At 42.4% G+C, this 24,755-nt stretch overlaps 1 protein-coding gene across 1 annotated transcript in view; it reads right to left on the bottom strand.

Moving 5' to 3' along the window:
• The window catches only part of LOC308090904 (protein diaphanous homolog 3-like), a 337,084-nt gene that overhangs the window by 121,729 nt on the left and 190,600 nt on the right, over nucleotides 1-24,755 (bottom strand). Inside the window, exons 23-25 of the mRNA XM_080436177.1 lie at nucleotides 22,751-22,880; nucleotides 12,855-12,979; nucleotides 6,874-7,038 (exon numbers count right to left, since the gene is read on the bottom strand). Of these exons, the coding sequence (XP_080292303.1) occupies nucleotides 6,874-7,038; nucleotides 12,855-12,979; nucleotides 22,751-22,880 (420 nt within the window). The remainder of the gene's footprint in view (nucleotides 1-6,873; nucleotides 7,039-12,854; nucleotides 12,980-22,750; nucleotides 22,881-24,755) is intronic.

The following is a 24,755-nucleotide window of genomic DNA, read 5'->3' as shown; positions in this document are numbered from 1 at the left end:
CATTTATGAGAAAATACATCTGTGTACAAATAAAGCCGCTTATTGGATAGGTACTATATGACTGCCTGGCTTCTATTTTTAATACAAAACATGTTATTATGTCAGCCTATTGCTAGAATGTGATGCACATAACAGCTGGACTATTTCATGAACAACTGTAGGTCAATAGTAATGCATTTTCTCAACGTTTAACTTTAATCTAACTTTTGTTTCCCTCCAAATGAGGCTCGTGTGACATACGGTTGTTCTCGATGGAGAGCTGGTACAGATCCATCCGATGCGTCTACAAGGAGGCTAAATTAAGTCTTGGTCAAATCTACAGGGAGGGTTTGACTCTCAGTAACAGAGTGAACATAACGATTAGTCCATAGCAGGTCAATACGACAAGTTGGCCCGTCTAAGCAAGGATCACTTCCACACTTTACAATGACAATCGAGCAGGAAAATAAAGCAGTTCAGGGCCCTGCCACGTTAACCATCCTTGTGGTTGTACTTAGCCAACTACCCTACGGATTCTCTGACTCCTCATTCAGTGAACATAAAACCCCCTGTACCCCATGATGCATAACAGTAAGGTGTGGGTTACGGGGGACTGCGTGCATTTTCAGACCGCAAGTGTGTGTGTGTAATGGGACAGGGCATCGTAACTAAGACAGAAAAAGGGCAGGTACATAGGAACGATGTGTGCATGACTGGACTAATAATCATTTTTAAACAAAGTTATCTGGTTATTAAGAGACTAAAGGAAATAAAAACAGTGAAAACTGTTCTTGAACAGCGGGAGGGTTGAAAGGTCATGTAATCTAGTGATTATGGTGCTCTTACTCTTACAGTAACATGGAGGTGAATGAGAGAGACCGAAAGTGTGAAGGAGAGACAGATACAGTATATAAGATTGAAAGATATAGAAAGAAAAGTCATGAGAAAGAAAGAACGAAAGACAGAAAGAAAGAACGAAAGACAGAAAGAGAGAGAACTCCCTGAGGAACATGCCCTCCGCTCTCCTCCGCTGCAGGTCTGCCTCCCCTCCTCCTCTCCTGGATGTCCGCCATTAGACACGCTCAATTGGATTCCTGTCAGATCTGCGGCCTCGCCTGAGTCTGCTTCCTACGGGTGACTGAGCAGGCTGTGTGTGTGTGTGTGTATGTGTTTGCGCATGTATGTGTGTGAAAGAGAACCAAACTACTTTCCTAAAAGGTTGCCAACACAACATACACACAGCGCGCACGCACGCACACGCACACGCGCGCACACACACACACACACAGTTCAAGGCTCAATTCGCTCCAGGCAATGGTCTAAGAGAGCACAGTCCTATTAGCATGGGTCTCGGCGCGGCAGGGTAAATGCTGACACAGATTTGACCGCCAGGTTACAGTGCTGAGATTTACTGTACTGTACGCACTCGTCGACTGGCCTAGCCTTGCCTCTCTCATGAAATGTGTCTGTGTTCTGACCCTGTGAGTGAATTGCTGAGAATGTAAGCCTGCCTACATCTTGACCTACCCACACGGGAATAAATAGGTACCCCGGGAGTGTTGACCATATAATGCTGGTCTTTCTAACACTTGCCCTTGTCACCTTTCAGAGGCGGTGTCATTAAATATAGTGTGGTCCGTTGCACGGGCTAGAGCTGTACAGTCGAAGGAGGAAAGGAACAAAAAAATAAGTAGAGGGGTTGAAAGGACCATGCCAGGGGTCTGGCATGTTTAGTCCATTGACTACACCTCACGGTACAATCATTTTTGTTTGAATGCATTTTTAAAAGGTAAGCAGAACATAGTCAGTGTAGAAAAGATTGATCTACCAACTGAATTCAAACGTACATGACTTATTAACCACACAATGATATTTAGCTAAAACTGACTCATTTACTGAGGGTAAGTTCGGTCATGTTATAATACTTTGGAGAAAAAATGTTCACAAACAATCTAATCTGAAATGTAAAAATAAATCCATTCACGGAAAAAGGTCTATGTTTGTGTACAATTCTGCCCTGCCAAGCCAAAGTGCAGTAACTATGAAAAAGAATCACTGAACAATGGGTTTAAAAGTGATTCAACTGGTCAGCCAAACGAGATATCGGCATATAAGTGACACTAAACTAATTGTACATCTGTTCTTGAGGTAATGAGGTACGACAGCAAATTATAGGTACGACAGCAAATTATTATAATACGACATTCTCCTTCATATATATTCATCGATAATTGTAATGCCTGAAATAACTATTTGTAGGCTCTCCATGCCAAAGAAACAGGTGCAAAAATAAGGATTTAATTAAACAATTAATTAATTTGATTATATTACATACATCTATCTGTTTTTCACGCGTAGGCACGTGGGTGTGACAGTAATACGCTGCGTTGCACTAATCATGTCAGAACATAAATGTGAGTATTGCATGAGCTCAGGATCATACTTTAGATGTTTACAACCTTATGCCAAAGAATACAGTGTGTGTAGATAAAACCATAGATAGATATGGACATCTATTACCTATAATTTGTGTCACGGTAAGGCTGCTTTGTCTTTCTCAGGAGTTGAACCGTCACACACGCCAGATGGCAATAAACCAGAGATAACTTCACGCTGCCTGACTCTGACTCTTTGAGTGTTCACACACACTCTGCCAGTCGGGAACCGGCAGGTGTTCCTTTTCTCAGACTCCGATAAGAATGTGTTTTTTGTTTTTGTTTCGTCTTTTATTCTTTATTTCTTTGTGCTGAAAACATTTATTTGTTTGTTTGTGTCTGAGTATATGGATAGCTGGTGTGTCTACAGCCTCTGAGCTCATGCATACATCAGTGGCATTGAGGGTAAATACTGCTGGGGAACAAACACACGCATAGTCATAAACCAACCAACAATAACACATATTCAACCAGTCTGTGTGTCTGTCCTGAGCAGAACTCAGGCACCGTTGGACCGTTTGACCTTAAACTCGGCGTGTGTGTCCCAGATAAGCCGGGGATGTGCAGTAGCCCAATGGAAATCCGGTCTGAACAATTGTTTCCGAGAACCTGAAAAACATGAATGTCTGCATCTGTCTGTCCGAGGGTCTTTGGAGGATGTACCACATCTCTGTGTGTTTGGGGTGTAGGCACCGGCTTCCCTGAATGGCGGAGCATTGCGTCACATTTGTGCCACTTTGGCATATACGTGGCAGCGTGTGCAGAACTCCATTCGCGTATGAACATGTACGTCATCAACACGGCGTCAGCAGTTTCTGACGATATCAGGGATCCCCGTATCTCCATATGTAGTCGATCGGTTTAGTGTCAGTGAGTGGGTACTGCACTGGGTACTCAGAGAACTGGCACAAGGGTACTTTGACAATATGTACATAAACGGGTGGGACATGCATTCCCAACTCGCATCGTTCCCGATGTATATCGTTCCCAACTTGAGTGGTAAAAGAAACGAACTAACACTAACAAGAAAAATGTGCTCCTCGGAGCACAGGTCTCCCCCAGGCCAGGTAGTAGAAGTCAATCTTAGCCAATCAGGATGAAATATGAAAAATAGGACAAGTCCGTCTTGATGACATGACTTTTAGCTGGGAGGGAATACATAAAGATTGTGCACTTGGTGACTATTTAAAATTTTTTGTCATGTTGTTAGGTATGGGTGTATGGTTTTCAAAAAACTTTAGATGCCAAACTTAGCCAATGCAGGATGGAATTTGAAAATAATTGACAGATCCGTCTTGATCAGACGACTATAGAGATAATGTGTCCCACCACTGCAGAGTCTAGGGGTTTGAATCCAGCCCCTCCTTACTGGCAGGTGAGCCAGTAGGGTACAATAACAGTGTCCACAGAGACGTGTGGAGGTTTAATTGGCATGACTACATATACAACATGTAAGTATTATAGCAGTGACTTCACTCCAGCGTTCATTCTCCAAATTTCACAATTTCTGATCATTAAATACTTTCCAAACAATAAAAAGAATGACATCCGTCTAATCACTGTGGCAGCCAAGTGGAAAATGACTTTGCATTTCAAACGGTTTCATTTGAAGAAAAAAAATGAAGAAAATATACTGTCAGATTACCAAGTCTAACATTTAGAATAGGAATGAGGTACAGAAGACTTAATTACACACCAAGTCCGACCCCCCCCCCCCCCCCCCCCCCACACCCCCCATCTAGCACTCTCCCCCATACAAACGCATGGAGCCAGACTCACAACTTTTGGCTGACAAGAAAATCTGAAGCAGAATTGAGCAGTAAGTAGAGGGAAAAATGGCCAAAGGGGTGTGAAAACCATTTCTGTGTGACGCAGATGTCAGATGGGTGCAGGGCAGTGACTCCAGCAGGCTAATTAACTACTATTATCTGTCGTGCCCACTGGCCTATGCCGCTAATCCTGCTGATTAAACACAGAGGGGTTTTCTTTTTGGCTCCACAGAGCAACAGAATGATAAGGACATGGAGCTTTCTGATGATGGAGTCTGTCTGTCCAGAACTGGAAAGGAATTGGACTGACTCTGCTCTCGGCAATGCCTCACAAAGATAATGCTTATTATGCATTTGAATATTGGCAGTGGATTGGAGCATCTCCAGTCGGAGACCCCGTGTACACCTGGCATTAAAAATGCATCTGGGTGTAATATGCACTGCATAAACCATCCCAAGAGGTGGTTTTAGATGCATCGTAGCACAAGTTGCATACTGAACATTCTCCTCTCTGCATAAGCTTAAAGGTTGGAAGGAAGGTTAAGAAGTACTGTAGATTTGGTGGATTTTCCATGCAATGTTGACAAACTACTTCCGGCTACAATCGACTTGTGCACAAGTTGCATAAAAGTGCTAAGTGCTAAGACAAATGATTTTCAAATAAACCTTAAAAGGTTTCATGACATTCAGTTTTGCAACACATTAAAAGTCTTTGTCATGGTCCTTCAAACGTGTATAAAAAGTTTTAACTGAACATTCCACTCCAGTGAGCCATTGCAGGTGTTTTTCTCTCACATTTCAAAAGCCTCTTCAACTGCAATGTCAAAAGTAATCTTTGCCTGCGGGTGTCGCTGTTGAGGGATTTTGCCTGTCAATCACCGCCTCTGCTCCCCCCCCCAAAAGCAAAGAATAGGGGAGGGGAGGGACGGGGATGAGAGGGGGTGGGATTAAGTGACTATGAAATCAAAGTCAAGGGGCCAATCCTAGATTACTTTTCAGCCTAATTATTCAACAAAAAAAAAACAGACCACAGAAAATCCACTGAATGTTCAAAGTTCTGTTTTTTGGGGTGTAATTGAGGTCATAAAACCCCCCAAAAAACATAAAAAATACTAGAAAATGTGCTCCTCGGAGCACAAGTCTCCGCCAGCAGACCCGTGCTATTTTAATCAAACGGCTTTGCCGTAGGGATATCTGAATTTGATCTTTGACTTGTTGTGCTTCCACCATGTACTGAGCTGGTTAAAATATTTTTTGTGTGCGATGTTTTTTGCTCTTTCTGTTTTTAAACCACCGCGGCCATAAGGGTACTTTGATGGGTTTGCCAACTCTTCAAACTTGTCGTCTTGGTAGAATGCGAGAGGTTTTTGGTGTTCTGCAGGGGCGACTGAATATGTAGTGTCTGCATCTAAAAAATTCTTCTTGAAGCAATGTGTCATATGGGAGTCCTCGTAATTGACTGGTTTGTTCAAATGCTTGTCTGTCTTCTTCATCTTCATTGTCTTGAACAGTTTCAGCAGTTGATTGGTGTGTTTGATCTATGTCAGTTTTCTCTAGTGCTACATAATGTATTTGATCAAGGTGGCCAATTGTTACAGTATTAAGACTTCGGCCTTGTTGTGGGATCAATTCAACTCTATAGTCCTCTTCTGTGTTAGTGTTGTAGATGAGTATGCTTTCTTAGCTTTGGCCTTCTGCGCCTTTGCTTCTTCATCAGGTTTCAGACGATGATTTTCTGCTTCTTCAGTTTGCGTAATGGGAGTTAGTTGCATTGTGTGATCTCAGCTGTGATCTCTGTTTGTACTGGATAGTACTGTTCCTGTCTAAGCTATTTATATATTTATATTACATATTGTGATGTCACGTGAAACTTGACCAATGTTAGGTGTTCTCAGAGGGACACACACACACACGCACGGACGGGTGATTTGTACTGGAAGGTACTGTTCCAATCAAGACTGATAGATCCTGTCTTACCTCACTTCAAAAACATAAATTGCTTTTTGAAGTGACACCTATTTATAGGATTTTATTTCGTCATGCGTCTCGCTAGCCAATCAAAAGCATTGGTGACAACATATTGTCACGTGAAGTTTGACCAATGTTAGCTTGGCTAGGGGGGGGGGACACACAGCGGGACAGAACGAAAACATACTCTCCACCTCCGGCGGAGACAATAAGAGTGAAAATGAATGTCATAGAACCTAAAAAAAAAGAAAATCTAGTTAACACTTGCCCCCTTTTTACAACTGATAACTGTAATAGTCATGTAGATTGAAATAGTTATGTATGGTTGGTTTGGATACACAACAGTGAATACATTTTCAAATTCAAGTATGCCCTCCATGAATGAGAGACTATAACAACATGTGAATTAATTCATCAGTGGGAAACACTATTGCAGTATAAGAAAACCGCAAGCTTCCTGCAGCAGTACTGACATTGGTACACGTGTAAGAATTCCCTGAAAGCAATGATTTTACGTGAGTGTTGCATTGTCTATTGGTAAATAAATCAGTAGCACATGGACCCGTTTTGTAATTAATTGAATTAAGCTGCGTGAGGATAGCGGGACGAGTACATTATGCTACAAAAGGTGATATCATTTCTATGAAATACAAAAGTGAGAATTCCTTACTTTCAGCCCTTTTCTAATCTACACAAACATGAGTTTCCTCAGCCATACTCACAGCGAACATGGAGCGAAAGTTGCTGAGGTCGGTGAACAGCTCCTCCACCGAGGTCTTTTTGGGGTCAACGGCAAAATACTCGACCATGTTCTGGTAGAGTGTCTCCATGTTGCTGTGCAGGTTGACCAGCTTCCCGTACTGCTCCCGTGCATACTGAGCGAAGCTGTGAGGGCAAAGGTCAAGGCAAACAAAACATAATACAAAGCAGAATCCTGAGTGTTTTACCTTGAGACCCAAAAGGTAGCTCTATTAGTGGACACCGATGTTGGTCCGTCTATTCCAAACTTTGGTCCCAAGCGAGACATCTCCAATACTGTCTGGTTGGCCATGGAATGTTATGTGCCCTTTCATTTACCCAGTGGATGAACTCTAGTTCGGCATGTAAGTGAAAAGCATGCAAGCTTAAAATCTATGGGAGCAGCATTAATAATGAGATGTAATGATGTCAGGAGACGCGAGGGAAACAAAATCTCTCTGCTCACCGGAACATGAAACGAGGTGTCCAAACACAGTGCATGGCCTTTACTGCGGATATCAGAATCACTGTAGCCTAATGTCTCCACAGATGAGACATCTGTGGTATTTTGACATTTGAACTTAATATTCACAGTTAGGTTATATATTAAAGGTTTCATGACATTCAGTTTTGCAACACATTAAAAGTCTTTGTCATGGTCCTTCAAACGTGTATAATAAGTTTTAACTGAACATTCCACTCCAGTGAGCCATTGCAGGTGTTTTTCTCTCACATTTCTAAAGCCTTTTCAACTGCAATGTCAAAAGTAATCTTTGCCTGCGGGTGTCAATGTTGAGGGATTTTGCCTGTCAATCATCGCCTCTGCTCCGCCCGCCCCAAAGGAAAGGATAGGGGAGGGGAGGGGCGGGGAGGAGAGGGGGCGGGATTAAGTGACTATGACATCAAAGACAAGGGGCCAATCCCAGATTACTTTTCAGCCTAATAATTCAAAAAACCTCAGACCACAGAAAATCCACTGAATGTTCAAAGTTCAAAGTTTTTGGGTGTAATTGAGGTAAAAAATAAATAAAAAAAAAACATAACAAATAAAAAAAAGTTAAAAAAATTGTCAGAACCTTTAAAGCATGCCAATGTCAACCACTGCAGATGTGCTAGTTGTAATGTTATTAACATACAGTACTCTACAGATTTGGGTAAAATAACGGGGGTTAGATACTGAATGTGTCTCCACCCTATAGACACAGCAGACATGCATGGTAGGTTTTCACACTTGTTGCTTCAGTATGGCAACTCCACATGAGCACATCTGCCCAGAGGCTGGAGAGCACTCCAAGAGTCATCGACTGTGGAGTTGGTGGTGGGAGCCCCTACTGTATGTTCTCAGATAACTGCTACAATGTGTTCACAGTGCTGACTCCCCGCAGCCCACAGCCATCTGTGACTCACGTCTGGCTTTTGGTATTGTGTGTGTCTGTGTGTAGTACTGTGTCTGCGTGTGCATACAGTATGTCTATGTGTATATGTAATGCCCAAATTCTTTCATTTTTATAAAAAAAAGTAAGAATGGCAGGATCGATGCGTCGCCAAGCTGACACGGACGATAAAAGTCTGCTACTGCAATGCACGGTGGGAGCAAACCATGGAAAATATAGCTCGGTATGTACGCTTATCTTCTCAGCAATGGACAGGATCTCTCTCTCACACACGCGTGCGCGCACACACACACACACTCGCGCACACACACACACACGCACACAAACATAAAGGTGAACAAACCTTTGAAGGAGATGAAAGTCGAGCAGCCACAATAGAGTGAATAGGTTACAGAGGATTTGAAGAGTGAACAAATCAATAGATACATAGAAGGGCAAAGAAAAAAGAGAATATTTGAAAAATGTCAAGACACAAATTTATAGGCCTGATTAGGCCTTGTGCCTCTAATTTTAAATTCCGCATAAAGGTTGGCGGCTTTTAAAAATAGAAATGTTGTTTCAAACCTGTTGATTCATTTTAACAGAGCATTTGGAACTGTGGGATTCTAGGACTACCTTTACATTGTTTGATGCTAAGTTCATAAATAGGTAAGAATTCAGCCGGATCTTTACTTTATGTTACTGAGTTCCGGACAGAGCTACAGTGTCGGGGGAGGGGTCACAGATGGGGCTGGTGTTGCTGAAATGCTCAAGTACAGCATGTTTTTCACCATATAGTAAGTTTTGAGTGCGAGGGTTGTTACACAACGAGACATAATATTACCTACACAGTAACATCCAGAGTGCTAATTTAACTCTGAAAGTTGTAAAGCTGTACATACCAGTCTTTTTTTTTTTACTCTAATGGGTGCATTTTTTTATATACCACTTTCAGAGTAACAGTGAATGAACACAAGCGTGTACAACTACACATAGCCACGGCGCTAATTTAACTATGACCACTGTTATCTTCCTAAGTGTAAGCTCCGCCTGTTAAAACTAATAAAGCATGCAGAGCATGACTCAGCGTGATTGTGTGGGTGTGTAGAGGCTAATAGGCAGCAGTTGTGTCAACACTGAGCCGAAGATATGACAAACTAAGGGCAGTAGAGCATGTCACTTGCCTCCACCTGCACTCACTCAAGCCTACTGTAGGATAAAAACACATACATGCATGCGCAAGCACACACACACACACACACACGCACTGAACAAGAAACAATGGCAAAGCAAAGATTTGAGTTAAAAACAAAAAATATATATCCAAAGGTTTGCAACAATTTTCACGATTTTTCAAAAATAGCAGATCTACAAGCTCATAGCGCGGCACTCGGTGCCGCGCTATGAGCTTGTATATCTGCTATTTTTGAATAGCCAAAGTATAAAAGGTTAAAATGATTGTGATGCTATATTAACACATTAACACATGAACGAGAAAGGCTTGGAAAAAGCAAGATGAATGTATATCGATAGAGAGATTCCGAGTTGTTAAATCTGAGCGTGTAAAGAAATGACCCCGTAGGGTCTCAGCATTAATCAAACACTCCAGAGTTGCCTATGCAGTAAAAAAAAAACACTGTTGTGCTAATGTAAGTAAAAAACCTCATCAACAGGTTAAATGTTAATCATTTATCATAATCACTGTTTTCAAGCCATTGTTCCTACTAGTGCAGAAATTCTTCTTGTGAAGACTATGGCCTGAATCAGAAGCAGGAAGCCTTGTATGTGTATGTGTACATGCGCGTGTACGTGCGTGTGCGTGAGACGGAGCAGGTGTGTGTGGGTAGCGCATCTCTGGCCCCAGTTGTGCCCCTACATTACTGTTCAATTGATGGGCCTATTTGCTGTCTCTGGCCCCAGCTGAATCTGGCCCAGGGTTGGAGAGTGCCAATTCACTAGCTGTGGTAAATGCTGTTCAATAGGTGCTGCTCCCCCAGATTGACTTGTCAGTGGCCAAGCCAGGGGAGCTCAGGGAGCGAGGCAGTTTGGGGAGAGAAGAGAACGGACAGCTGAATTGAGAGTCATGGCAGATGAGCGGAGTGCACTCGTGTTCCCTGCCTCCTGGCCTGTGCGCCCTGTTCCACAGCGATGATCAGGCTGCACTTCATTCTTTTGAGTATCCCCCTATTTTCGATGGCTCTCCTCCTTTTTTGCTTCACTTCTATAACGTTCACTTCCTAAGCTCCTCATCATTCTGCACTCTGTATTTCATCTCAGTGCTCCCGTTTTGATCTTTTTCTCCCCCTGTTATGCCTCCTACCAGGCCAGCTCAACATTCACACCGTGCACTTTGAGGTGGGTATATGATGTATTTCTGGGTCTGGATCTGAAATATTCAATATCTCAGTGTGAAGTACTGCAAAAAATGGGAAGTTACCTTGCAAGCTTTCAGTGACATTTACAACTATAAGGCGTTCCAAGGAAATGATACTAATACATAAAAATGCATCCGCAAAGTGGCGATTCAGGGTTTCAAGCAAACATGGACTGAAGTTAACAACACGTTGCCTGCCAAAAACGTTTATAAACGTTTTTGAGAATTAAGCTATTGCCTGCCAATTTTTTTTTTTTTCCAAAGATTTGCTGCTCCATTCACCTCAATGTTAAGAAATAAACGAAGAAAAATGTCAAATTTTTCCTGTGTTTTACTATGTATTTTTGAGTGAAATAAAAAAATTCAAACATCAAACAACACATGTCAACGAGGTCGCGATGACCTCTTGACATTTTTGAAACCACACCTGAAAACCTCCAGTGATTAGCAACCATCAGGGGATCAATCATACTGGATATAAAAAAATATTCTGTGACTACTTGAAAAGGTATGAAATCGTTAAAAATCCTGGCAGAGGCTGCAAACTGATTGAGAAAACCCCTGGCAGTTTAAGTGTTAAACACTGTGAGAGGCCTAGAACTTGACAGTTTCAGACACTATTAAATCACAAATGGACTCATTCTCATTCATTTACTATGAGGCCAAAATCTGTTCCAGGCCACGTTCTTTTTGAGCAATGCTGTATGTGCCGTGCGGTTAAGTAATGCACACGACATCCAATCATCGGCGTACCATTTACCATCTCTGCAGCAGGAGGACAACAACAATAATACACCAGTGCAAAAAACAACATGGTTTCAGCCCTTCAGGCTTTGAACCCCTAATAATTAATGACATGAAATGTGAATGGAGAGAAACTTGCACACGCTTACTCATCCTGAACTCTGGGAAGTGACATGTTGACTGACATTGATTGCAGTGACTTTGAAGTTAAGTATTCTATGAAATCTGTTCAACAAACACATTTCTTCACTACCTTCTTGTGTGTGTGTGTGTGTGTGTGTGTGTGTGTGTGTGTGTGTGTGTGTGTGTGTGTGTGTGTGTGTGTGTGTGTGTGTGTGTGTGTGTGTGTGCGCGCGCGTGTGTCTGTATGACTCTACAACAGTGGTTCTCAAACTTCTTCATGTCGCGGACCCCCAAAATGATAATGTATTTGGCCGCGGACCCCCATCTCAAACATTTTGTTCCAGGGACCCCCCAGCAGCAAATATTTGAGTAAAAACAAAAAAATATATATCCAAAGGTTTGCACACATTTTCATGATTTTTCAAAAAAAGCAGATCTACAAGCTCATAGCGCGGCACTCGGTGCCACGCTATGAGCTTGTATATCTGCTATTTTTGAATAGCCAGATTATAAAAGGTTAAAATTATCGTGATGCTATATCAACACATTTTGCTGGGGACCCCCCCAAAGGACCCCTGGGGGTCCCCGGACCCCACTTTGAGAACCAACGCTCTACAAACATGTAACACTCTATTGGTGACAGAGCTACCATCCCCGTCTTGCTGCACCCCTCAGCGATGTGCACAACTCACGTGGTGACCCAACTACAGCTGCCATGGGCCTAACACTAGGGCCACTGATCACAACTACATGAGTGTGCACAGGTTGCCGTCGTATTATGGAACACACACACACACACACACACACACACACACACACACACACACACACACAGGGCCTGAGATATACCTGTCAACCTGATCCACTCAAACTACCTCAGAGGACGCTGAATAATTAACACCGCTGCCAAATGAACGGATCTGGACAGCTGTCTTCTATGGATCCAAATAGCCAGCATGCAGGGCTACAGGCACAGCAACCAGACAATGTGAATCTGTTGTGGTAGTCATAATTACCATCACCATAATTGTTGTTTTCCAACTGTACACAAGACCAATATTGCATAAGGGGAAGTGTGCGTGTGTGCGTGCGTGCGTGCGTGCGAAACCGTCCACACAACCTGCTCTGTGTGCGAGAATGGATAGCTTGTTAGGCTACATAAAGCCCCCCTTAATGCTAACGCCACGATGCCAGATCCTCCTCCAATGAACACTGCCCTGATAGCAGCACTGCATGTATGTGTCTGTGTCTGTGTCTGTGTGTGTGTGTGTGTGTGTGTGGGTGTGTGTGTGTGTGTGTGTGTGTGTGTGTGTGTGTGTGTGTGTGTGTGTGTACGCGCATAAAAGGATATAGCCATCTTGGCGTGGAACATGTCACTGGGGTCATCAGGGGAGGAGAATGTCTCTAGGTCTCTCTCCAGCTGCAGCAGCTGCCTCTCCATCTGCCTCAGGCTTTTCTCCAGATTCTCTGCAGAGACTGGCACAGAGGCACAAACACACACAATCAAACAAACAAACAAACACGTTGCCAAACACACAGGCACACAGTCAAACACACACAAAATGCAAAAGAAAGTCACGAGACAAATCAATTACAGGTAAAAAAAAAAGAAAATCAAATACATTGTAATTTTTCCAGAAGCCAGTGCAATGCATGCTTATTAATACAGTAGGTTCCCAGCATGCTAGGAACACCGCAGAAATAAACAATGACTGGAACTGAAATAATAAACATCCAAGTGGTTATGCATCCACGGTGCATCCACTTTTATTGCACTGTGTGCGTCTTTCTTGTAAGCACATGTTGCCTTGCGTGTGTGGCGACAAAAAATAACAATTATGGCACCATGACACACTTGCTGGCATAAAGTGAGCAAGTGTCATCCTCGCCTACGGAGCCCTTGTTTACGTTGTGCTTTCAATTGTGTTTTCAATCCAGCAATAGGAAAATAACAAGACGTCTGAAAAGCCAAGTATCAATTCACCCAGCAGGTGGCCCGCAGCGGTGAAATACCTTTTAACAGCCCCAATCCTTTTTCTGGGATTTTATCAACAGGTGTATAACACCATATGGGTGTGAGAGTAGAGCCACACTCAACTTAACTTTGTGTTAGTTTGGTCATGGCTGACATTGCATGCTAACCGCTGAATGTAACATATGGTTTAAATTACCCTGATTAGAAAGTGCCTGACAAAAAGTCATAAGCTGCTTAGTTTCTAAGTAGTTTAAAAATCACCCTCGATCCTAATGCAGGCATTAGGAGAAGGGAAAAAAAGCCTTCAAAGTGGCTAAGCTTCTCGATGAAATTCTACCACAGAACAAATTTACATACATGCATATAGAAAAAAATAAGATAAAAACAACATTTATTTTCCCCTACCATCTCTAGTTTAATGTTTTTTTTTGGGGGGTTATGGCCTAGTAATCTCTCAAGAACAGATTCTGCTCTCCGCTTGAATCTGTCGGGGGGGGGGGGGGGGGGGGTCGTCATAACGTGTACGCACTGGCCTACAAGTGGGCGTGCCTTCAGATCAGGAAACTTTACCCAATCAAATGTGGAGCGCTGAGGGCAGACCAAAAACCCTGGTTACCTTGCGCACGGGTGCTCCATTCAGCTCCCCCCAGAGCCAAGTGAAAGAGTAAAAAACAGCAGAGGGCGCTGTTTTTCCTTTTTATCTGGCGATGGGTTCCCAGATTGATGGCCTAGTGACTCACTTCCTGGCAAAATGTGTACGGCACATGTGCATGCTATACACATTCAACTAGCAGTGAGAAAACTTATTTTGTTCCCTCTGCTGATTGAGAAAACGCACATAATACTACAATAGCAAAGGGGAGATGTTTATGCGGTGTGAATAAATAAAGGATGAGTTCAGAACAGTGTGTGCTTAGAGTACAGTGTCTGTGGCAGGCTAGATGAATCTCAAACCGTTAACATTAGTCACACTCTTCACAACTTTAAAAAATAAAAATAAAAAATACTGTGGGTTTTCATTTTTTCACTGCATCCTTGCATCCGTACATGCATTGACCGTAACAGTTGAAGGCCTTCGAATGGCTCTACAGTACTCTGAAGCCATTGTGCCTCTCCATGTTTCAATCAGAACAGTATTCATAGAGCAAGGCTCAACACTGATTGGTTGTTTCTATGTAGGAAAGAGCGAGGCCCTGGTAGTCTGGAAAAGCTTCAAATGGAATCTAACACAGAAAGCAAGGAGAAAGCATGAGAGTGAAATGGTCTGCCTTTAAAGGTAGGGTAAGTGATATTTTTTGGTTAAAACAAAAAGTATTTTGTTAAAAGGTTAAAATACCATATTCTGATAGTAATCATTGCTATAGAGTGTTTTTTCAGTAACAGATGTCTCCCTGTCTCTCCAGCTCTTTAATAAACAGAAAATACATTTTTCGGTAGGTGTCAAAATCTCAGCCAATCAGGAGAAAGTACCCATTTTTAAGCTTAATTTGTATAGTGTTCCAGTTCCAATTGTGTCTGCTCATTTCTTAGTGTCATCACTTCCAATTTCACTTGTTTAATCTATATCCTGATTGAGTTCTCTGTCCTGGTTGGATAAAATTGGAAATGAAACTGAAACTAAAATGCATTTTCTGTTTAATAAAGAAGTGGAGAGACAAGGAGACTCCTAATACTGAACAAACACTCTATAGCAATGAGTACTATTAGAATATAGAGCTATTTAACAATTATTTTAACCAACGCAAATCACTTACCCTACCTTTAAGTATGCATGTATGCACATATAAAATTACAATTTGATGTGCAAATTTCATGTTCTTTAGTTTTTGCGATGTGACCCAGGTCATTGTAAATGAGGACTCTCAATGAACTTGGTTTAATAAAGGCAAGAAAAAAAAAAGAATAGCTAAGGCATATTTTCACAACTTCGGCCACATATCAAATATAAAAAATCTTCCATATTTTTTTAGATCGCTTGTATGTTTATTTAGTCCTTACCTCCATTCACTGCCATTCATGTTAAAAAGACGTGGACTTGAAATACACTCAGTGAGGTTGGAAATTAACTAGGGATTGGCAATTCAGCCTCATAAAAACCAGACTACGGTTTATTTTCACTCAAATTACTATATATAACTGTAATACAAATTACAAACTAAACAACCTGATAAGCAGGGCTGGGGAATTATTATTTTCTTAAGTGCTGCATTCTTGACGGCAGCGTGAGGCTTAGCCACCGATTATTCAGGTAAGTTTGGTAACAAATGTAAAATGTAAACATGAACAAAAAAAGTACATTTATGTGAAAATATTCTAAGCTTATGTAGAACACACTTTTCTTTTGGACTACATTAAAAGTTCAACGCTTCCGATTATTTTTGCATGGTCATGTGTGTGGGTATTTATACTATAATAAAAGTGAGCTAAATAATGGGGGTTTCTCTGCAGGAAAGATGTGTGTGCATTAATTCAGATACAGCAGGAGAGAAAAAAAAACTAAAACACAGAAACAGCACATGGTTGATTGTACGGAACGGTACATTTGAAGGTAAGAAAATCATTAATGTAAAAGGTAGCATGTCCCTTTAGCAGTCCAGCACAAAAAAAATTGTAGGGAAGGAAAAAAAAATCAATTGCAATCAGAAATTCAATTATGAAGCTCTCTACTGAACAATCAATTATTCAGCCCCCCCCCCCCCCCCAGCCCCTGACCACACACACACACACATATAAATACAAACGCACACACACAAACAAACGCATAATTTGTTTGGCACATCGCCTCAATAAATAAGGTTGACATAGAGAACTTATGGTAAACACAAAACCTCTAACATGTCACCCCCGCTTCATCATTTCCATTGTAATTCATCTTTTTCAATCCAATGTCTCTCTCTCTCTGCATGAAGAGCCTTGGCCCCTGTGAGGAACCGAGATACCAATATTCCTTGAGTGGAGAGTGGGCTGTGCGCAGCAATGGGAGAGCGCCAGGAAAGACAGTCTGTTGATAGGAATGATTATGGCCCAGCCCAGTGATGGATGGACATGGAGAGCGAGAGACAATCAAACCTCTCTCCCCCTTTCGCTATACTGTCCTCCAGTCACTCACACAGGCCTTTGTATGAGTGGGAGCTACCACGGATGTTGGGGAGAATATCAACAAGGACAGTCCGAGGTGAAGAAAATCCACGATCGATGGAGGATTGGACAAGGCCGGAGTTTGAGTGTAGTAACTTTTTGTTTGTGTGCATTCACTGCATTGCTAAATAAAGTAAATGTAGAGAACAGATTACACTGATATGCACCATTGCACCGTATGAACGTGTGCAATTCAGTATTCTCTTCTTAGAATATTCTATTCTAAAAACTGCAAATGCGACTAATCAATGTGAAAAGAGAAGCAAAGAGAAAAGCTCTCATTCCCAGCCTCTCTAAACCACTCTTCCATTGTCTCTCTCTCACTCTTTGTGCGTTCCTGGGTGAGTGATTTTTATGAGGGGCCCTGAATGCCACCGCGGACCAGGAGAGATAGAGATATAGATATAGGATGCTTTAGAGGAATACTAATGGGAATATTTGTAGAGGTCAAACCCCTCATTGACATCGGTTTATTATGCTGCGAAGCTGCCGTGCTGTGAATGAGACTGACTAGATCAGTGTCTATCAACCTTTTTTGTGCCAAGGCACACCTGGCATAGCCAAAAAATCCCAGGGCACACCTAGATATACGGTATATATATAATTATATATATATATATATATATATATATATATATATATATATATATATATATATATATACGGTATATCTATATACACACACTAGGGGTGTGCCGATACACTAATTTCACGAAACGATACGATACGATATTGGGCACACAACTTCAATACGATTTCGATACGATAGCAATCGAAGCAAATGCAAACAAATATTTCTGTTTTTGCATTATTCAGACATGCAAACTTGTAGCTTTTCAGCTTCCACTAGCCGTTTTGAATCCAAATAGGGCAATAGTGTGACACCTGACCCGAAAAAAAAAACAGCATTTTGTCACCCTTTTCACCTCGGGGCTGTTTGCATGCCTGATTATTATTATTGTTTAAAAAAAAATGTTATTTTTTCAAACCTTCTTCAAACGGCGCGGCACACCTCAGCAGTAGCCCCGGCCCAAAATTGGGACGTTTGCCAGGGTTGATATACACTGGACTAGATAGAACATGCATCCACTTCTGAGCCTGATAAGCGAGAGGCCGTTGTGACTACACAGGTTTGATGCCAGAGGTGGGGGCAACACTGTATGGTGGAAACACCCTATTGCTGTACGCTCGTGCTCAGCAACAATGAAGTACAACGTTAGCAAGATGGTCAACAGTCTCACTTCAGACTGATCGTTTATGAATAACTGCTCTTAACTCATTGAGTGCCATTGACGTGTTTCACCGCAATGGCGCAACGTGCCAATGACGTGTTTGACGTGTTTTTGAAAAATAATAATAATAATAATGTAAAAAAAAAAAAAACATTCAGAACCCAAGATATCATCATTTGAAGATTTGCTGCTCCATTCACTTCTTGTTTAACTTATTACTGAAAAAGGCTGTATCTCGGCTCCTGAGCACTTTTTTGACTATGTATTTTTCAATGTTATTATGTTATTTTCAAAAGGCAGACAATTAATGTCAACAAGGTCCAATGACCTCGTTGACATTTGTGAAACCACACAGTGCAACCCTCAGTGATTAGCACCCATCAGGGGATCGATTATACTGGAGATAAATATTCTGTGACTACTTGAAAAAAAGGTATAAGAAAATTGAAAAATTGCCGGCACAGTTCGCAATAATTTTTTTATTTCATTGGCACTGAATGAGTTAAAACTAGATGAATGGGGCTACTAAACAACCATAATGAATTATTATGACGTCAATAAAGTCGATTCAAAGCTGCAAGCATTCAGCCCACCTCCACCTACAGTAGGATGCACGGCACATTTTCAATCAATGCCGGTATCAAATTATCATGATCTATTTAGTATTCCACAAACTGCCTCTCAACGGGCAAGGTTCTGCTTGTCTCAATCCAATCCTGATTGGGGTTCACTGACAGCAGGCGTTTCAAAAGTTACATCCTGTTGTTCTGCAAATTAATCTGTTTCTTTGTTTGTCTGATTCCGAGATCACACTCAGCATCCAGCATCATGTAAGAAAACATGTGTAATTACCCCAAGACCACCTGCTGTGTGTGTCTGTGCTGCAGGAGGAATAATGATCGTTGTGTACCTGGAAGAAAGAAACGGCGAACGCAGTGCAGCGGCTCCTTCAAGGTGAACTTATGAAGCATGCTGCTATCCTTGTTTCTATAAGCGCGGGGGTCTGTGATGGGGGGGTGGGGTGCTGGCCGCTAACCATCATCACAAGGCAGAGGAGGCTCTTGTGCAAATCATTACTTTATCCAACCTTGTTTTCATGCCGGAGCAATGTTTCACAGATCCATACTTAGTCATGGCCTGTGTGAGGCTCCCGAATGGCTGTCAGATTTGATGGAAAAAGAAGCCACTCAACAGTGTGTGTGTTTTTTTTTTATAATGATAACCATAAATGGCATGTGTGAGTGTGTCTGTGAGTGTGTTCGAATGCACGGATATGAAAATAGGAGACGGAATTCAAATCCACAAAAGGTCTGCAGAGAAAGAGACAGGGGAGGGTGTAGACAGAGATGTCCATACATGCAAATATACGCATGTCGTCACTTTGAAGGGCATAATGGAAGGGGAGGTGTGTGTGTGTGTGGGGGGGGGGGGTGGTCTGGAGCGTTCATGAGAGATCCAGGTCAACACCCTTAATATGTCTCTTTCACACACAACAGTTGGAGGAAATAAGGTCAAATGCACAACTGCAAAGTTTCTTCTAAGCCAGGGGTGAGCAACTTTGATGATGGTGAGGGCCACTATATTTTCACACTCACTCCAGAGGGCCACATTGCATTATAATGTCTCTCCGTATTTTAACTTTTTTCACCATTCTATGGCACACAAAAGTAGCAAAAATAGCCGATCTACAAGCTCAACACACGTCGCGCTGCGATGCGTTTTGAGCTTGCAGATCTGCTATTTTTGAATTGGAAAGCAGATTTTTTGTTGCTATTTTTGAATTAAAATCCTGAAAAGTGTCTTTGTTTTCATTTCAAATGCATTTAGTTATACTTATGTTAACTTTATGAACTTAAATACAAATACATTGGACATAAAAAAAGACAATATAATTGTAATACTAGTCATAAAGCTACTAATATAGACTGAAGCAATTAAAGCGGGTCATGTTTGCACGTTTGGAATTGTAACAGCTGAACTCAATAATATATCAGTATTCCGATATTAACCTGTGGGCCACATTAAGTGAAGGTGGGGGCCGCATGTGGCCCCCGGGCCGCCAGTTGCCCAGGTATGTTCTAAGCGAGAGTCCAGAAAAGACGGGGGTTCATCTCATCAAGGTTTTCTCCTCACCGGACGTCTCTGTCTCCCTCCTGCTGGAGGGGGAGCAGTGAGCGACAACAACTCCAGTGGAGCGGACGGAAACGTGTTGAGACAGACAGGGCCATGGGCGCGCCAGCGTCTTGAGACACTTCTTCTCCCATTCTTCCACATGTGTAGTCCACAGCAATATGAACAGAGAACAAGACTGTTCTATACCCTGAACTCCCGGTCTCTGTGTGTGTGTGTGTGTGTGTGTGTGTGTGTGTGTGTGTGTGTGTGTGTGTGTGTGTGTGTGTGTGTGTGTGTGTGTGTGTGTGTGTGCGAGCGCACACGTGTGCGCTCATGTGTCTATGTGTGTGTGTGTGTGTGTGTGTGTGTGTGTGTGTGTGTGTGTGTGTGTGTGTGTGTGTGTGTGTATGTGTACGAGCGCACACGTGTGCGCTCATGTGTCTATGTGTGCATCAAAGGCAAATAGGGTATGAGGAAAACTCATGCTAGGCATACTGGGCACACAGTACAAGAAAGAATCATATGGCTTTGATGCATCCATCACACACACACACACACACACACACACACACACACACACAGTATATTGCGAACACAGACCACGCACACGCACACGCACACACACACACAGTATATTGTGTACACAGACCACACACGCGCGCGCGCACACACACACACACACACACACACACACACACACACACACACTGACACACTAACACACTACATCACTCTTAACAAGCATCCCCTCCAGGAGAAATCCCCAGAAAGTTGTGAGTACAATAGCAGTCTGAACGAGTACATAGTGGGAAGTACAACTGAGGGTAACATGCACCACCAGCAACTCAGGCACGAATGCTACATCTCTACCCATAGGTAGAGTAGGAGGCATTTATACTGTATGTGTGCATGCATGCCAGTGCATTTACCGGTACACACATATCAATGTTTGTCACAACACCATGTGTGTCTGGATCCCCGTTTTACGTTGTCATGTGTCACTTCCCCCGGGACACGCCCCCCTCATCTTGACTGAGTGGCAAAACATTGAGTAACATAGCATTGGGGTTTGGAAGCACTTGTTGGAGATCACTCAACAGTCCTTCGTACCACCCGTTTCTTAATTGACAGATAGTAGCTCATAACATGTCTACGTGGATTTTTATGAAACAAAAACGTTGCAGATAGAAGGAGGATAATTCAAGCTTTCTGTACATGTTGGTGAGTTTAACGTTGTTTAACACATTGACCGCCAGAGGTTAATCTCATAATGTACTCACCAGTGCCAACGTTTTATTGTTGTTTTTTGTTTTTTTCACGTCGCCATAGACGTCGTTAAAATCCTTAAGATTGATCTGTGCACTGTTTGTAAACATCGCGGACATCTCTCTGTGTCTACCAGTCCAAACCACGTGTCAAACGGGGCATCCATTGTTGAGTTAGAACGGTTTATGTTAAACAGTGATCAGCGAGGAGAAAAACTACAATCGAAGAAAATGGCGTTTCAGTGTAGACTTTAGAATGGGAGCCGGCGTGATCGTCAAAACCGGATCCCAAATAATTCTGTTTCCGGTGGTGTTACAATGAAATGTGCCGTACCGGAAAATTGAAAAAAAAAAAAAATCGAAAAAAAGGAAAAAGCACCACAGCCCGTAGGCTACGGGATCGGCGCTTAAGCGTTGGATTTAACGGCCCGTAGAACTACGGGCCCGGCGGTCAGTGTGTTAATACAATCAGATTTTTCTGTTTGGATGTATGGGCTGTCAAGGCCAGAAAGTATTTTTTTGCCACTCAGTAGGCGTTCCCGCATAACTTCCGGGTAAAAAAAATACCAATAAAAAAATAAAATAAAAATCTGCGTACAATTCAACAAAGTGTTTGAAGTGCCTGTTTCACCCACTTCCGGGGGGCGGAGCCAAAATCCGAGCCCGAAGTATTTGTTCGTAGACCCCCACTTAGGGGGGGTAGAAAAAGTTTCGGAGCGATTCGGGCACTTTTCATTTAACATGGGGTTTCAATGGGGAGTTTTTAGGAGCCTTCTCTGGGGCGTGGCTTCCGGGGGAAGGGGCGGACTTAAACGCAGGTGTGACAGGTGTGTTCAGTTTTCAAAGACCTTTCGTTTGATGTATGGTACGTCTAAATTGGACATTTACTTATCTCAGAGGAGCTGCAAACAGGCAGTGCACACAGAGACACACACACAGAGACACAGAGACACAACCCAAGCACGGTTTCATAGTAAGCTCCACTCCACTTTTTTTTTTAATTATTATTATTTATTATTTTAGTTTATTAATGTCATACTGGAATGCTGGCAGCTATTGTATGTATGCATGTATCTCTCTCTCTCTCTCTCTCTCTCTCTCTCTCTCTCTCTCTCTCTCTCTCTGTTTTTCCACATAGACTGGTTAAGGAAGACATTTTCATTTGAATAGGTAGGAAAACACATGAAGGGAAGGAGAAATCATCACCTTTTGTCAGTTGAAGAACCCAAAAATAGCTGCGGTAATGATACAACGATAAACCTAACAGAGCGTGGGCGGTAGCTGGGTGGTTACATTTATCAAGGGGCCACACACGTTCGCTCAAATATCAAGAGTAACATTCAGCTAGTGGATGTAGCTAGTGCATGTATACTGTAGTACTATACACATGGATACACAGGAACCTTTTCTATTTCATCTTTCTGACTATAATAGATTGCAACTGTTGTGGCAAAATAGAACTAGGCTGTGTGCCAAACCCTAATTAGGGGTGTGTGTGTGATTCTGCAAAGCGTCTGTGTGTTACCTCTGCTTGCACGATCCACATGTTCCAGGTCATCCACAAACTTTGTGACATCAGGAAACTCCTCCTCGCACACCTGCGCCAGGAAGTGGAGCAGCGTGGTCGTCTGGTCTGATGACTTAGTGTCCTTTAACTGCAGGAGAAACACACAAACGTGTCACACACACACACACACACACACACACACGGCAGTGTTGTAGACTTCCGTGCAACATTTAGACATCAGCAAACAGGGAGATGAAACGAGTTTAAAGCTACATTCATAGAGTGATATTATTATTAATAAAAATATTTTATCTTATGATTGGTTTTTAGTTTTTTTTCCCCCAGGAATCTTCAGGAGGTGTAGATATATTCTAAAGTTTGGGGGAAAATTAGGTTTTTGTTTAGTTTTTAACTTCAAGTTAAAAAACAAGGAACATTAACACCCTCCATAGACCAGTAATGAGCTTTGTTTTATTGTTTGGCACATTAGCAAGGAGTAACAAATTGTCTGCTGAGTGGTGATGAGTCTGGATGTTATTGCCTCCTTGTAGATTGTTTATATTGACTGGCTTCCAATTTCTGTACAAATGCATGCCCACAAATCTCTGGTCCAACTGAAAGTAGCCAAAAACAATCTAATCGTGTGGATCTCTTTGGGATCCACATGGGAAACGGTGTGGCTCCAATGTTGATCTTGGACTTCATGTGGCCCTGCCTGATCAGAGTCCCAATGCCTTCTATCTTCTTACAACAAACACACAGAATCTCTGTACAAATATCCGTCTGATATTCAACGTTATCTCGAGAACCATCCGACTGACCAACTTAAAACTTGGCACGCATGTCGCAGGCGACCCGAGGGAGTTGAGTGCACAGTGTCGAGTTGGTCGGATTGGTGGTTGTCCAGAACCGCCGATATGACCGTTACTCCCATGTATAGGCATATATGGAGAATCGCAAATCCGACTGCTTTGCCCATTTCACCCGACAGCAACGTCATATGCTATAAGCTTGCATATCAAATATACAGGGCTTAAGTGGGGGCGGCAGTGGCTCTGGGGTAGAGTGGTCGGTTAGAGCGGCCGAACGGGAACTGCGAGGTTCCCAGTTCGATCCCGGGCTCCCCCCAGAGTTAGTATCGAAAGTGTCCTTGAGCAAGACGCTGAACGCCTAATTGCTCCCCGATGAGCAGGTTGGTGGTGCCTTGCATGGTTTCCGCCGCAAGGAATGTGTGTGTGTGAATGGGTGAATGTAATGCACAATCTATGTAAAGCGCTTTGGATAAAAAGCGCTATATAAATGCATCATTTAACATTTATTTACCATTTAAGTGATTAATGTTGATAATTAATTAATTACACATCTCATAGTGACAGAGTAACCTACAGCAAGGCCACTATTATGTTAACAATATGGTTCTCTCTCTCACACACAAACACACTTTTTTCAATTTTAGCCGAGTTCCATCATAACCCTTTTTTTCCACAGCATAATTTCACTCCATCTCTCAGTATAGCCTCTCCACACGTCCCTCCTGTGGAGTGTTGCTGTGTATCTCTCTAGGTGATCTATTGGAAAACAGCAGTACGCGCAGCCCCGCTGGGCTTAATCATGTTTCTATTATCTGCTCTAATCAAATGCATTCTCGTCTCTATTTTCATATCCGTTTTCCTCTCGTTTCAAAAGCATCAAGTGCTTGCTTCCCCCTTTTGTTGAATTTGGAGGGATGGGACTCATAATTGACAATGAATACATTTTTGCCTCTCTCCGATTGGACTGGCAGCAATTTCTGTGGGCTGTGAAGTGTGCCATGGAATTAGCCCATTAAGACCGGGAACGCATCTGTGTGTCATTTTTTGGGCGGTGAAACCGCCCCTATAAGTGAGGTTTGAATATTTGTACCACAAATCCTGCGCTGTGATTGGCCAAAAATGTCACACAGGGTGTGATTTTTTTGATCCCTTTGGCTATTCAAAAATAGCAGATATACAAGCTCATAGCGCGGCACCGAGTGCCGTGCTAT

Source organism: Gymnoscopelus braueri (genome assembly GCF_963280865.1).
Source record: "Gymnoscopelus braueri genome assembly, chromosome: 1".
Classification (NCBI taxonomy): Eukaryota; Metazoa; Chordata; class Actinopteri; order Myctophiformes; family Myctophidae; genus Gymnoscopelus; species Gymnoscopelus braueri.
The sequence above is the reverse complement of the archived record's forward strand: the minus strand, read 5'-3'. Positions and strand labels throughout refer to the sequence as shown.